At 44.4% G+C, this 16,163-nt stretch overlaps 1 protein-coding gene across 1 annotated transcript in view; it reads right to left on the bottom strand.

The window, feature by feature from the left end:
* The window catches only part of SLIT3 (slit guidance ligand 3), a 625,600-nt gene that overhangs the window by 173,107 nt on the left and 436,330 nt on the right, over positions 1-16,163 (bottom strand). The window contains exon 8 of the mRNA XM_038771676.1: positions 12-83. Coding sequence (XP_038627604.1) covers positions 12-83 — 72 coding nt within the window. The remainder of the gene's footprint in view (positions 1-11; positions 84-16,163) is intronic.

Below are 16,163 nucleotides of genomic sequence, written 5' to 3'. Positions count from 1 at the left end.
CTGTTACTCACAGTGTGCGGATCTTCGGCATGTGGTTGAAGCTGGTGAGCGGAATGCGGCTGATGTTGTTGTTGTTGAGGGTGCTGCAGAGACAGGAGGGAGAAAAAGAAAGCGATCGATGGGTTTCTGTTGCTTTGCTGGCGCGGGCTGTTTTCGGGCGGGGAGCAGTGGGCGAAAGGCATGCGGGACCGTAAATCAGCAGTCAGTGCCGCAGCCCTGGGCTGGCTGACGTGGTCGGCTGGAGCCATGTCAGAGCTGTGGGGAGGGACGGGGAACCAGGAACAGCACCCAGGCCAGCTGAGCGCTGTCTGTCCAGATGAGCCGTGCCTCCAGGATGTACATCTCTCCCATCCCATCCCTGGACTGCCCTCTGGAAAAGAAGGGAGCCCTACAGCCATGCAGAGGAGCTGGGGCCCGCCGTCTGGATTCTGGATGAAATGAGGCTCGTCTTAAAAGAAATCAGGCTGCAGGCACTAAAGAGCATTAAAGAGCATTTAAGAGCATTAAAACAAGAGAAATTCCGCCTCTCATATTCTGCTCCAGGCTCCTATTGCTGCCCTCTCTAAGATGGCCCTCTTAAGGTGCTGATCAAGCGGAGAAGGACTGGTGGGTTCTCAGGAAACAGAGATAATCTCTGCAGGCACCAGGGTTTGGGATATCCATTGGCCAGTCTGGGGCTAACGGAGGAGTCTGGGCTAGTGGGCTAGTCTGGGCAAGCAGGCCAGTCACAGCTGGCAGGCCAGTCTGGGCTAGTAAGCAGTCTGGGTTAGCAGGACAATCTGGGCTAGCAAGCCAGCCAGAAATTGCCATCCAGTCAATTCAGCAGGAGGCAGCCTGGGGCTTGGTGGAAATTGCCCCGAGGACTCCATGGATACAAGCTCCTGCTCACAATCTCTTGGCTAGCATTTACTGCCTGCCTCAATCATTCATTCATTTATTCAATCGTATTTATTTAGTGCTTACTTTTTGCAGAACATGGTACTAAGAGCCTGGAAGAGTACAATATAACTATAAACAGACACATTCCCTGACCACAATGAGCTTACAGTCCAGAGGGCCTCAAGCCTGGACCAGGAGAGATCTGCCCATGAGAAGATCCAGAAGATGTGCACATTGTTTCTCTTTCTCCTGCCCGAGGCCATGTATTTCCTTGGTTCATTGAAATGAAGGGCCTAAAGAGGTTTAGGTTAAGTACTTAACTAGCTCACTCCATCCTACCTCACCTCACTGATCTGCTACTACAACACAGTTCATGCACTATATTCCTCCAGCATCAGCTAGCTCACTGTGCCTCAGTCTCATCTCTCTCACCTCCAATCCCTCTTCCATTTCTTCCCGCTAGCCTGGAATGCCCTCCCCCTCCATATATGACTACTTTTCATTCAATCGTATTTATTGAGCACTTACTGTGTGCAGAGCACTGTACTAAGTGCTTGGGAAGTACAAGATAGCAACATATAGAGACAGTCCCTACCCAACAGCGGGCTCACAGTCAGGAATGACTCACACAGCCTCACATTACTTCTCTCCTCTCCTTCATAGCCTTATCACATCTCCTCCAAGAGGTCTTCCCCCAAAGAGCCTTGATTTTCCCATCTCCCTCCCCATTCTGCACTGCTATGCAATTGAATCTTTAAGCACTTGATAGTCATGCATCATCAGCCCCACAGAACGTATGTAGAAATCCTTTAATTAATTTATTTATTTACATTAATGTCTGTCTCCCCACTAGACCATAAGCTCCTTGTGGGCAGGGAATGTGTCTGCCAACTCTGTTGTTTTGTTCTCTCCTAAGTACTTACTACAGTGTTCTGCACATAGTAAGAGCTCAATAAATACCAATGATTGACTGATTGATATGCAACTCATGTATGAGTTTGTCAAAACGACCCTGAGTACCCCCTGGCAGTTTATCAAGGAGAGCAAGGGAATCTGAAATGAACAGAAGGACACTTTGGACAACCTATGAACTGGATAATCAGTCCCTTAAAAATCACAAATTTATGTATTAATAATCTTAGGAATGGGAAGTAGCTCCTACTGTAGCACTAGGTTGCTCCTGTTGTGATTTGGGACAACCTCAGCACATCTCTCAGTTTTCACCTTTCAAAGAAGAAATTACTGTTGTGCATGTGGCAAAAGGAAACACCTCATTTATTAACCTCCTCTTACTCTCTAGGGCCCTTTAGGACCTCCTCCAATGTCCTAGTGCCCTGGATTTTGAGTATTAATTATAAGTCAATTGACACATGACCACTCTCTCTCTGGGACCTTCAAATTTCATCCTCACTCCCAGACACTGAGGGAGAGGAGAGCACAGGCTTCCCTTTATGCCTCAGAGGTGGCTTGCACTCTACTCTTCTGTGGCCCAACTGCCTTCCCTTTGGCGTTACAGGAATAAAAAAAATAGCATTTGTTAAGTGCTTACTATTTGCCAGGCACTGTACTAAGCACGGGGGTATTCATAAATTAATCAGGTTGGACACAGTACTTGTCCCACATAACGCTCACAGTCTTAATAACCCATTTTATAGATGAGGTAACTAAGGCATAAAGAACTGGCATGATTTGCCCAAGGTCACACAGCAGACAAGTGGCAGAGCCAGTATTAGAACCTAGGTCCTTCTGACTCCCAGGCCAGTTCTCTATCTACTAGGCCAAGTTCACTCTCTCTGCATCACCTAAACTCCTCCCTGCCTTGTGGGTTGGGTTTCTCCACTATGGAAGCTAAGGTGTGATGGGTAGGGAACTGGGAAAATACATGGACCCCACGGGTACCATTTGTGGCACTTTCACAGCCTGCAGTTCCCCATTCCTGAGCCCAGGAGAATTTCCCTGGAGCCTCTTATTCCTGGATCCACAGATCGGTCCTTTCACACTTTCCCATGATGGGTCAGGGAGAGGGCACCCCTGGCTAGAGGGAGTCCTTGAAGAGAGACAGCTTTGAAACCTAAGCCACAGAACTGACAATTAGCCATTAAGAAACATGGCTGGTGACTGCCCAGGGGAGTTGGACAAACATACTCTTCTATCGACTGTCCATTGGCTACTTCAAAAGTCTTACTTCTATGGTAACAGAGGCCTTAAATTTTTTTTAAAAAGACATAAAGGGTTGCTTGTCTCCCACATACAGAAATGCAAGGTCCCTTAAAGGGAAGGAGGCATCATAAAACCTCCATCAATCTGCACTGTGCACTGATATGTAATTTACTCAACAAGGGAGGGAGAATGCAAGTGAATATTCAGGGCCTAATTTGGTTTAATATGCTGTACAATTAAGTACAGGATTTCAGATGTAACTGAAGCAGAGCTGCTGCACAGATGACTTATTAATGTATTATTACACTGATATTTAAATGTGAGCTATAATGAGAGCAATAAAGCATTTACGATAATAGCAATTATTTCTGAACTAAAATGGCTAAATACAGTATTCTTGCTTCCATTATACGGCACCTCGGGTTCATTGACAGTGAGCTGTCAGCCTCCAGATCTGGGAGCTGCAAGGCAATGTGTTTAACCAATCCTGCGCCAGTCTCTGTGGCAGTTTATGCCCCAAAACAGTCCAGAGCTGTACTTTGTGCCCACAGTGGCCCCATGAAAATGTCCCATCCAAGGGCAGGGCAGAGCAGAGAGATGATGATGATATTTGTTAAGCACTTACTAGGTGTCAAACACTGTTCTAAGTGCTGGGGTAGATACAAGCTAATCAGGTTGGACACAATCCCTGTCCCACATGGGGTTCACTGCCTTAATCCCCATTTTATAGATGATGTAACTGAGGCACAGGGAAGTTAAGTGATTTGCCCAAGGACACACAGCATACAAGTGGTGGAGAGCCAGCATTAGAACCCACGTCCCTCTAACTACTGGGGAGGGGGGAGAGAGAGAGAGAGAGAGAGAGAGAGAGAGAGAGAGAGAGAGAGAGAGAGAGAGAGAGAGAGAGAGAGAGAGAGAGAGTGTGTGTGTGTGTGTGTGTGTAGGGATATAAGTGGGGAGTTTGTGGGTTCATTCATTCATTCATTCATTCATTCAATTGTATTTATTGAGCGCTTACTGTATGCAGAGCACCGTACTAAGCACTTGGAGAGTACAATATTGGGAAGGGTGAAAAGAAGGAGCTCTCCACCCTCACAGAAGATAACCAAGTACTCAGCCATCTCCCACCTGAACTTCAGACTCAGAGTAATTTGCCTGGGTCTTATCTCTCTCCATCACTTTCTGCTCTTTTCCAGTGCTGCCTCAAGGAAATCACCTAATTATGCAGCCCTATCTTTTCTTCCTTACTGAAGATCTCAACTTATGTGGTTTAGTTCAGATCAATAAATCCCCTTTCCAGATGCTTTTTGGTGGGGGAAATGGCCTTTCTTGCGATGCTTCCATCATGTCAGAGTGTATGCTAAAGTCTTTGGTACCCAAAGCAAGACTCCTATACAAATTATTCAATTTCAAAGAAACAATTAAATGCAGTCTCAAATTTCATGCCACGCTGAATCATGAACAAAGCTCATTTTCAGTTTCAATCCTGGTTGGCAGGATTATAGCAGGTTCAATCCAAGGTTCCATCCTACTATTCAGTTGATGTGCAGAGCACTGTACTAAGTGCTTGGGAGAGTCTACACAGCAATCTCAGGTCTGTCTGATGTAGAAATGGCAACATTTTCAGAGCCTATACAACCACTTTTCCCTGAGCAGAACCTAGTGTTATTTGGGGACTCCTGCTTCCACCACTGCAGGAGAGTAAAACTTTTTATGGTAACAAATCACTTCTACAGCAAAATGATCTACTTCTATAATAATGACATTATCCACTTAAGAGTGCCTCAGTTCATATACTTCTTTCAAGTAACTCAGAGCTCTCATTTGGAGTTGGGTGAGTAACAGTATCCCACCTACCAATCCGCGGTAGCACCAGAAGTAAAATCTCTCCCTAGCCCAGACCCCTGGGTGCCAATTAAAAGCACTGAGTGATGATCTGCTTTCCAATGCGAAGGCAGTATACAAGCTGTAAAACATAAGAGTATCCCTGAGACTAAATCTACTAACATGCAGTTCCAAGGGCTCAGATTTTATTTCAATCCTACTTTTGCAGGATGTTAAACAGCTTGAAAAACCACCAGCTACATTTTTGATGGTCCTTACCCTGCACCAAAGTGAGCTGTCTTGGTAACCGAGGCCGCTGGTCTTTCGGCTCTATGATACACAAGTGGTTTTCCTTATATAGCAATCATGGGATGGGCTGTTCGATGCCATGACCTCTGGCCTGACTTCTATGTGCCCAGCAACCTTCAGGCACTTAATTGGGAGGGCAACTGCCAGGTGAGTAAACTTGAGTTGGAGAGTGTGGGGAACAGGGAGAAGGTGGAAATCAGAACAATCCACTCATCCATCCACGCTGCTCCCACCCCATTGCCTTTCGCCTGATGTCAAAACATTTGGTAGAGTTGGCCAGCGATAGTTTGGTCTTTACATGTAGCGGGCACACAGTCTTCAACTGGTCTGGTCTGGTCACTTTAAGAAGCACAGCAGTACCTCCCTCCCTGCTTTCCTTCACTCTGGTGCTTAGAATGTATGTCTTTGATCTGGCTAAGCTGGGCCTGGAGCTCTGGGTGGATGAAGCAGTCACAGTTCTGGCAGTTTGAACAAATCTGACATTTCCTTCTGTCTCCTTCGATTAGGCTGCTCCTTTATCACAGTGTACGTTTCTGGGTCTGGGTGTAATCCATGTGTTGTGTGTCCATAACACCATGTAATTGGCTCTAATGCAACAATATTATCTGTGTGCATGCAGTGGATAATTATAAAACTGGGCATCTGCAGCCTACGTACATGCCAAACCACCTCTCTGACTCATTCGCTAAATTGCCACTCCTCTCAATCCCGGGCCTGGCCCCAGCTGTGACTTCTTGCCTTGGAAACCTGGAAACTAGGGCTTCCAAAAATCACCTCAACACTCCCCTTGCCTCCAGGTAGGGCAGAATGGTGAGAATCCCTTCTGCCCTTAAAGGCCTACAGCGCTGCAACCTTCTCAGTCATCTGGTCTTCTAGAAAGCTACCATTTTTTTCTAGTTAAGCTGTAGATTTGCATGAGGAATGAAAAGTATTAGCTCGCCTCAACATCCAGGGATTAATACATCTGAAAAACCCAGTGTGGGACGGTGATAAAGGAGACAGCATGGCTGAAGGAAAACTTGAATGGAATTTACTCCCTAACTTGGTCCAAAATGATCACATAATCTGGGGGAAGCTCTGTTTTGCTGTTCTTCCTGCCACTGATGCTGATGTGGCAGTGTGATGAGGTTTAAAACAGAAGGCAGCCCTACCTTGAAATATATGGCACTTACCCAGCTCAAAGCCCTCCTAAATTAGAACATAAAGGAGGAGGCAACTAGGGAGATTTAGCTAGGGGTGGGATTACTCAGCTCAGAGCACACAGGCCAAAGAAACACCCCATCCTCCCTTTTCCCACTAAGGGTAATGACTTTAGTGCTTTGTTCTACTCTGGGATGGGCCTCCATGAACATGAAAACTTCTGGCTGTGAAACCTGTTCATTGCAGATCGGGGTGGCTGATTGCTAAAGATGGCCTTAATCTGGGCTACCCCGACGGTTGTTCTACATCCCAAAATAGAGAATACAAACACAGATCCCCACTTTGACCTGCTCCACTCAAATGCAAGGAGGCATTACTAATCCTGATCTTCTTCAATACAGGGGATACGCTGGAGACCCTGACCCAGCACTGTGACTCTGGACAAAAGCTCAACTTGATAATAGCAACAACCAGTGCTTGCCAACGTAGTGGTGAAAAGAGAGCTGATAAACTGTTAGTTACTTCCAGCCTGATAATCTGTCCCAGATGTTAATTACTGAATTTGGGTTTTTTGAGGGGAAAAAATGCCAACAAAATGAACAAAACATTTCAGTCTATGGACCAACTCTAGAGAAGAAAAAGAAACTGCACTTAGGGCTTTCCTTCCTTTCTCTGCCCTAAAAATCAACTCAACCATATATCACTGCCTTGCCCCAATTTTTCTTAACAAGTTCAAACTTCTCTTTTGTAATTCTCAGAGCCTCTACAAGGCAACCTCTGTGTCTACATCCTGAAGTAAGAAGGAACCCTCGCCTAACAAGCCGCGTTATGGGTTGTAATCCCTACCTCAGACCCAAATCTGCTTAGAGCAGAACATGCCTTGCTGAAGCACTCAGTGGGATGTCACAAAAAGCAATGCACTCAAACTTAGCTCCTCTGAAGCTTGATCCAATCAGTCAGTCAATCAATCAGTCCATGTCCAGGAAGAAATTGGGACATATGCTTCATGTAATCTTCAGCAGATGAACCCCAGAGGTCTGCTGTGAATTATTGAAAAAGGTGGGTGTTCTCTATGTTTCAACTGTCATGGCCAGTTTCTATCTGTGCCTCTCACTGTTTTAAGGCTGACCTTCAGGAACAAATCAATGCCAGGTAAAAGGTCACTTGGATCTCAAACTGTCTCCACCATCTAGAAAAGGATTTTCTTCACCGGCCATGGGTGGAAATGCAGGGAAAATTCCCTGAATGACAAAGCTGAGTCTCAGGAGAAGGGATGTCTCTTTTCTGGTCCACTTGCCATGCTACTTTCCTCTCAAGTCTGAATCTTCTAAAAGGGCAATGACTCGGGTGCTTGCTACTCTGTGCAAACCAAAGTCAGCCTTGAACCCTCTCTGAAAGCACTTGATGTAAAGGACAGAGGTTAAACTCTGCTTTATTTCCTAAATCAGAGTTGAAGCGATCCATAGCAGGGCTTGGACATCTTAGATCTATAGGTGGGGCCAGAGTGAGGGGCTGTGGATGGGTCTCTAAGTTCCCTACCCCTGGCCCATTCTGGGTGTTGTATTTTACTGAGCTGTTTGATCCTCCTGGGGTCCATTTAAATTAAAGCTCATAACCACTGTGTGGGCTTATAATGAAAGTAACTGATGCTGCACTGATTAATCCATTACTCTCAACTGTTAGAAAACATAATGATCTCGCAAGGGGCCTTATTCACTGACATATAGCAGTTGAGCTCTAATTTGACACCTCAAATTAGCAGCAAAAGCAATAACAGCTGGGGTTTTTGTCTCAATATTTGTACCCAACTCTAAAGTGATTTGGCACTAGATAAGTGTTATTTTTAAACACAGTTATCACAGCCAAGTTACATTTTAAATGGTCTCCAGGTGTCATGTAAAAACCACAGAAATAAATAAAAATAATCAGTTGCCAATTCATGGCTCTGATTCTGCTGATTTGATTTCTTAATAAATTGTCGTCTTATGGTATTCTTCTAGATTTTGAAATGGTGACAGTCAACAAATCAGAGGTTCTTGGGCATCAGATAGCTCAAAGGAAAATTCTAAAATTCAGAGGTAAAATGTAATGAAACCCAATGCACTAACTTGAATCACTCCATCATTCTACAACAGTGATCACAATCTTTATTAATGAAGATACATTTTATTTATATAGCCCCGTGTCTCTGAAGAGTTTCAAGCATTTTCCCATCTATTTTACCATTGAATTGACACACATTTCCATGAGGTAGAAGAGTGGGGATTATTCACATTTGACAAATTGAAGAGGTAAGGATCAGAGAGGGTTGTGAGTTGTTCAAATGGGTCAGCTGACCCAATGGCAAAGGAGGACCTGGATTCCAAATCTCACCTCAAATTCTGCATCTTAATCAATAGGCTAAAGCAGCACCATTTCCCCCTCAATTTCAGGACACAGCAACTTTTTGCTTAGGGATTTCAAAAGTTCTGAGGGATTTGTCAAATCCTCTGCGCTCCTATTCAGAGTGTATGAGTGTAAAGAGTATATGATAGACACCACTAACTCCCACTTTCCTAACAAGATTTCGATTCTTTTTTAGAATTCATTTTGAAGGCTGGGTTGGGTTGGAGGGAAGGAGGTCATTATGCCCCTAGATTCATGATTATTGACTTGGACATTATCAAACTGGACATTATGGATCTGAGGTGGAAATTCAGAAGAGGTAAGAGACCTCACTCTTTTCTTGGAATTCATGTAGCTAAATTCCTTCATCTTACTCACCAGGGGAGACATGGCTTCATGGCTTTCTACCATGAACTGTGGGCTACTCAAAGCCCTGGTGAATGGACATGAAGAAAGCACAAGAATCCAGAATGGAAATCTTGCTGGTGCTAAGGTAATGTCCCTTGTACCTATGACCCAATCAGGTAATATTTCCCAAAAATTTTTTCTTATTTTAACATTGATAGAGTTCATAAAGGGAAGGGGGAGGTGCAGCTCTAAGATCTTCCAGGAAAAGGATAAGTGCTTCATTTTAACAAGGGCAGAGCAATAATGGCAGCATCCAAATAAAGCCTTGCCCTAAATGAGATTTGGGTTAGACTGATGCAGAAGCCTTACCTCATCAATGCTCTGATAATCATGCCTCATTCAGTCACGATCCTAACCAGTTTGGGAATGTCAAAGGTTGCATGATGAACCCAGTTCCCAGTAACAGGTCACTAAATGAACATGCTGAAAGGAAGCAAGGAGTGAAAGTGAAATCTTTCTGCTCATAGATTATTTGGATGATGGCTAGAGAGAAGGGGGAAAGAATAAAAGACCTAAAGACCATTATAGGAAAGAGTGGGTCCTAGTGGAAAAAGCATGGGCTTAGGAATCAGAGGATCTGAGTTCGAATCCTAACTCCACCACTTGCTGGCTGTGAAACCTTGAGAGAGTCACTTTACTTCTCTGGGCCTCAGCTTCTTCAACAGGAAAATGGTGATTCAATACGTGTTTTCACTCCTACTTAGGCTGTGAGTCTCATGTGGATATGTACATATCCAACCTCCAGTGGTTGCCCATCCACCTCCACATCATGTTTCTCTCTGATCTCCCATCCTCGTGTCTCTCTCCACTTCAATCCATACTTCATGCTGCTGCCCGGATTATCTTTGTCCAGAAACGCTCTGGGCATATTACTCCCCTCCTCAAAAACCTCCAATGGCTACCAATCAATCTGCGCATCAGGCAGAAACTCCTCACCCTGGGCTTCAAGGCTCTCCATCACCTCGCCCCCTCCTACCTCACCTCCCTTCTCTCCTTCTACTGCCCAGCCCGCAACCTCCGCTCCTCCACCGCTAATCTCCTCACTGTACCTCGTTCTCGCCTGTCCCGCCATCGACCCCTGGCCCACGTCATCCCCCGGGCCTGGAGTGCCCTCCCTCTGCCCCTCCGCCAAGCTAGCTCTCTTCCTCCCTTCAAGGCCCTGCTGAGAGCTCACCTCCTCCAGGAGGCCTTCCCAGACTGAGCCCCTTCCTTCCTCTCCCCCTCGTCCCCCTCTCCATCCCCCCATCTTACCTCCTTCCCTTCCCCACAGCACCTGTATATATGTATATATGGTTGTACATATTTATTACTCTATTTATTTATTTATTTATTTTACTTGTACATTTCTATCCTATTTATTTTATTTTGTTGGTATGTTTGGTTTTGTTCTCTGTCTCCCCCTTTTAGACTGTGAGCCCACTGTTGGGTAGGGACTGTCTCTATGTGTTGCCAATTTGTACTTCCCAAGCGCTTAGTACAGTGCTCTGCACATAGTAAGTAAGTGCTCAATAAATACGATTGAACATCAAAGAAAAACTCCTTACTATTGGCTTTAAAGCACTCAATCACTCAACCCTCTTTTATATCAACTCTCTGATTTCCTACTACAACCCAGCACAATCACTTCACTTCTCCAAACCAACCTATTCATTGTAACTCGATCTTCTCAATCTCACTACAGATCCCTTGACTGTCCTGCCTCGGGCCTCGAAACCCCTCCCCTTCTTCAAAGCCTTATTAAAATCACATATCCTGCAAGAGGCCTTCCCTGACTAAGGCCTAATTTCCCTTACTCCCTTTCCCTTCTGCATAGGGCGAAGAAGCATGATGTAGTGAATAGAGCACAGGCCTGGGAGTAAGAAGGTCATGGGTTCTAATCCCAACTCTGCCACTTGTCTGCTGTGTTGACTTGGGCAAATCACTTCACTTCTCTGTGCCTCAGTTACCTCATCTGTAAAATAGGGATAGAGATTGTGAGCCCAACATGGGACAGGGGTTGTATTCATTCCGATTTGCTTGTATTCACCCCAGCGCCTGGCACGTAGTAAGCCCTTAACAAATACCAATATTATTATTTTTATTATTACCAACTTTGCACTTGGACTTGTACCCTTTATTCACCCCACCCTCAGCCCCACAGCACTTATTTACATATCCATAATTTATTTTTAAGTCTGTCTTCCCCTCAACACTGAAAACTGTTTGTGGGCAGGGAATGTCTATCAACTCTGATGTATTGTACTCTCCCAAGTATGCAATACAGTGCTGTGCACACAGTATGTGCTCAATAAATACCATTGATCGAGTGACTGACCATGTCTACCCGAACATTTAGTTCTTGACATGCATACATGCTTAACAAACACCATAATAATAAATTACCATAATGATTTTTAGAAGAAGATACGTGGATTGAGTACACTTTGAAAGAGGAAAGAAGGAGGGAGGTGAGAAATAAATAGAGCAGTCAGCTCCTTCAGTCTTTCTCTTCATTTACTGGCTTCAGTTTGATACCTGCCACTTTGGTGTCATCTAGAAGCTATTCTTTTTCTTGAACTTAAAATCCCACCCTCCTGAGGCCATCTCCAATATAATGAGTCTGCAGCAGAAGTGGCAAGCTTTATGGCCTTACAGATAAACAGACACCCACACCCCTAATCATTTTATACAGCTACTTAGGTGTTGGATGAGTAAAATGAATCTTAACAAAACTAACTGGTTCCAATAAAGGTACAGAGAGGGTAAAGCTGGTAAAAACTGTAGGGTGACTGTGGCTTTCTGAATGAGTTTGGAAACTTCTTGACTGTCAGAGAAAGAGTGCAGAGCCTTGCTTTGAACACGAAGGTGATGGGGAGGACTTGTGTGGAGAAAACATACATCTCACTTGGATTCTTTTAAAGCTTTAAGGTTAGTAGTTAATAAAAGTGTTTAGTTTTGTACATGCACCTAGAAATGATTTGAAAAGAAGGATCTGAATTAAAAAAACACCAACCACCAACTCTGTCATCATCTGGGGAAAGCAAAGTACTTCCTGATCACCTTTAGTTTGGAAAAAAGGAGCGCAGGGGAGAGGGGTGCCTGCTTGGTGTCCCATAATACCTCAGTGAGAATTTAGTCACTGTCAAGAAGCTCTCTCTCTCTCTGTCTTTCTCATATTTATTGAGTGCTTACTGTTTGCAGAGCACTGTACTAAGGTTTTGGGAGTGTACAACATAAAAATATAACAGACACATTCCCTGCCCACAGTGAACTTACTGTATAGTGGGGGAGGCAGACGTTAATAAAAATAAATTACAGGTATGTACATAAGTCCTGTGCAGTTGAGGCAAGGGGTGAAAGGTGACACAGAAGGGAGCGGGAGAAAAGGGAATGAGGGGATAGTCAAGGAAGGCCTCTTGGAGGAGATGTGTCTTCAATATGGCTTTGAAGGTGGAGAGAGTAATTGTTAGATATGAAGCGGGAGGGCATTCCAAGACAGAGGCAGGGACATGGGTGAGAGGTCGGCAGCTAGACAGACAAGATCAGGGAACAGCGAGTAGTTTGGCACTAAAGGAGCGAAGTGTGCAGGCTGGGATGTAGTATGAGAGTAGTGAGGTGAGGTAGGAGTGGGCAAGGTGCTTTAAAAAAGCCTATAGTAAGGATCTTCTGTTTGATGCAAAGGTGGATGGGCAACAACTGGAGGTTTTTGAGGAGTGGGGAAATGTGGACTGAACATTTTTGTAGAAAAATGATCAGGGCAGAAAGCTGAAATAGGGACTGGAGTGGGGAGAAACAGGAGGCAGGAAGGTCAGCAAGGAGGCTGATACAGTATTCAGGGAGGGACAGGTTAAGTGTTTGTATTAAGCGTAATAGCAGTTTGGATGGAGAGGAAAAGGTATATTTTAGTGATGTTGTGAACTGACAGGATTTGGTGGCAGATTTATTATGTGGGTTGAATGAGAGAGATGAGTCAAGGAAAATAATGAGGTTATAGGCTTATGAGACAGGGAGGATGGTGGTGCTGTCTACAGAGATGAGAAAGTCAGGATGTGGGTGGGAAGCTAGGTGTTCTGTTTTGAACATGCTAAGTCTGAGATGACAGCAGGACATCCAAGTAGAGAGTTTTGAAGGCAGGAGGAAATGCAAAACTACAGAGAGGAAGAGAGATCACGGCTGGAGATGTAGTTTGGGAATCATCCAGAAAGTGATGGTAGTTGAAGCCATGTGAGTGAATGAGTTCTCCAAAGGAGTGGGTGTAGATGGAAAATAAAAGGGGACCCAGAACAGAACCTAGAGGGACACCCACAGTTAGGGGCCGCGAAGCAGAGGAGGAGCCCACGAAAGAGACTAAGAAAGTGGCCAGAGAGATAGGAAGAGAACCAGGAGAGGACAGTGTCAGTGAAGCCGAGGTTGAATAATGTTTCCAGGAGGAGGAAGTGGTTGACAGGGTTGAAGGCGGCCGAGAGGAGGAACAGGATTGGGAGGGAGTACAGACCACTGGATTTGTCAAAAAGGAGATCATTTATGACCTTTGAGTGGATGGTTTCTGTGGAGTGAAGGGAACGGAAGCCAGATTTGAGGGCGTCAAGGAGAGAACTGGAAGAGAGGAATCAACTAATCAATCATATTTATTAAGCGCTTACTCTGTGCAAAGCACTGTACTAAGCATTTGAGAGAGTACAATATAAGAATATAACAAACACATCCCCTTCCCCTGCCGAAGACAGCGGGTGTAGACAACTCACTCAAGAAGTTTGGGGAGGAATGATAGGAGGGAGATGGGGAGATTACTGGGGGAAGCTGTGGGGTCAAGGAAGGGGGTTTGGATAGTGGAGACATGAGCATGTTGGAAAGCACTGGGGAAGAAGCCCTTAGAGAGAGAAACCGAAGATGGTGGTCAGGGAGGGAGGAAGGGAAGGGGCAAGTTCTTTGATAATTGTGAAGGGATGGGGTCGGATGCACAGGTGGAAGGGGTGGATTTTGAGGGAAAGCAGGACATCTCCTCTTGAGATACTGCTGGGAAAGATGGGAGACTTGTAGAAGGGGCAGGAGGAGGGAGGGACTGGAGAGGAGCAGGGGAGATTTCAGGGAGTTCATGCCTGATAGTTTCAATTTTCTCCATAAAATAGGTAGCCAGGTCATTAAGGGCAAGAAGTGGTGGGGGTGAGCAGAAAGGGAGTCTGAGGAGGGATTAAAACATAAGGGATAACTGGCTAGGGCAATGGGCATGGGTATCAATAAAGATGGAGAAATAATTTTGCCGGGCTTTCTCTCACTAAAGAAGACATCTGTCGCCCACTCTGGAGTGGCCAGATCCCTTTGAATCTTCTAAGTCGATTCTTTAGCGTTCTACAGCTTGGTTCTAAAAAGTGTCCCAGAATAAAACATCTTCACCCACATTTTGCTATCCAATCTGAAACTTTAAAGTGGGAATGGAAACAGGCAGGATCCCTACTGCTTTTCAGGAACAATGAGACAGGAAGGAGAGAAAGAAAATCACTGGACAAGCTCAGACCATTGATCACTGGAGCTGCTGCAGGGGGCTAATGAATTAGTGAAAAGAGAAAATCTAGCCATCTGTCCAGTGATACCTTTGACCATTTGTCTAGAAACTCAGGCACAATTGCCAGGCTCCACATAGGTTGGGTTGCTTCAGTGATTTGACTTCTGGAACTTCAAATCAGTGGCCATCCAGCAATTCCCAATTCTTTCCCCTGGATGGATAGCCAAGGGTGTCTGTTCAAGGTTGACCGCTTTTTTCCCCCAAATTATTTCAGAATGAAATAGAAAGTGAGATTCCAGACTGCTGCTAACACAAGTCCACCAGGCCATGACTCCAGTACAAAAAAAATTATGACCTTGAGGCTCCAGTACAATTAAATTGGTGGATTATTAGTGATGAATTATGTAGTTTTAAAATTTCAAGTTAATTCAGACTTTGAAATTGTTCTCATTTTTATTAGAGCTCAGCTACAGCTTTCGTTCCCCTAAATAAAACGAATAATTTCAAATCCACAACAAATGGAAGTATGGTTAACTAGGATTGAGGGCTCATTTAATGTTGCAGAATATAAAACTAGTGATGAAATCTAATTCCCACTCGGATATTCTTGGTGGCATGGTGGAAGTGAGGAATGCACCCTGCGCAGTGCACGTTTAATTCTGATTGCCTAAACTGATTGTAATTTGCAGCAAAATAAAGAGAGAAATCACATTCTCATGGTATTTTCAGTCTTTCATTAAGCAATGACAGCCCATATATTCAGAATTATGTCAGGACAAACTCTCTGCCTTCAAAGACAGTTAAAGCAAAGAAAAATATTTCCACAAAATGGAACCTTCTGGAAAAATATTCTATAAGTAAATAAAAACGATTTTCCCACTCCTTAAGAACACATGAACTCTCACAGTGGCTCCAGTTTGAATCAATCTTAATTGTTTTTTTTTTTTATCACCAGTATTTATAGGAGTATCAAGGCAGGAATTATTTAGAAGGGCTGACTGGAGATGTCTCTCCTAGGAATTGATGCCTTATCATGGCAGGAGAGTTTGTGTATGCTGATAAAGCTTAGGGATATGCCATATAGTTACACATAACGGAAATGTCTAAGCCGAACCGTCAAAGTCAATTCACCTGTGCTGGGCAACAGCGACATGGGAAAGAGTCAAAGGTGGATGACCAAATGATCAACATGTTGATCAAAGACAATGGCAGAGACTCATGCTTTTACTACGTGGAAGAAGGCAATGGTAAACCACTTCCACATCTATTCCACGAAAACTCTATGGATACACATACCAGAACAACTTTACGATGGAAAATGGGATGTTCCAAAGCGGATGTGTCCATGGAGTCGCTATGGGTGGGAATGACTCGCCGGCATTTGCAAAACTGAAGAAGTGGATTAAAATAAAATACCATGTGAAATACTATGTAATATAGCATTTACAAGAACGAAAGGGAAAGATCCATGGCACTGGTAGAAAATAGAATGGTATGATCTAATCTAAAGAAGGACTGCAAGAGAAGCAACTTGGCTTAGAGAAGCAGCGTGGCTTCGTGGAAAGAGCACGGGCTT

Source organism: Tachyglossus aculeatus, chromosome X1 (assembly GCF_015852505.1).
Source record: "Tachyglossus aculeatus isolate mTacAcu1 chromosome X1, mTacAcu1.pri, whole genome shotgun sequence".
NCBI classification, from domain to species: Eukaryota; Metazoa; Chordata; class Mammalia; order Monotremata; family Tachyglossidae; genus Tachyglossus; species Tachyglossus aculeatus.
This window is presented reverse-complemented; position numbering and strand designations above follow the sequence as displayed.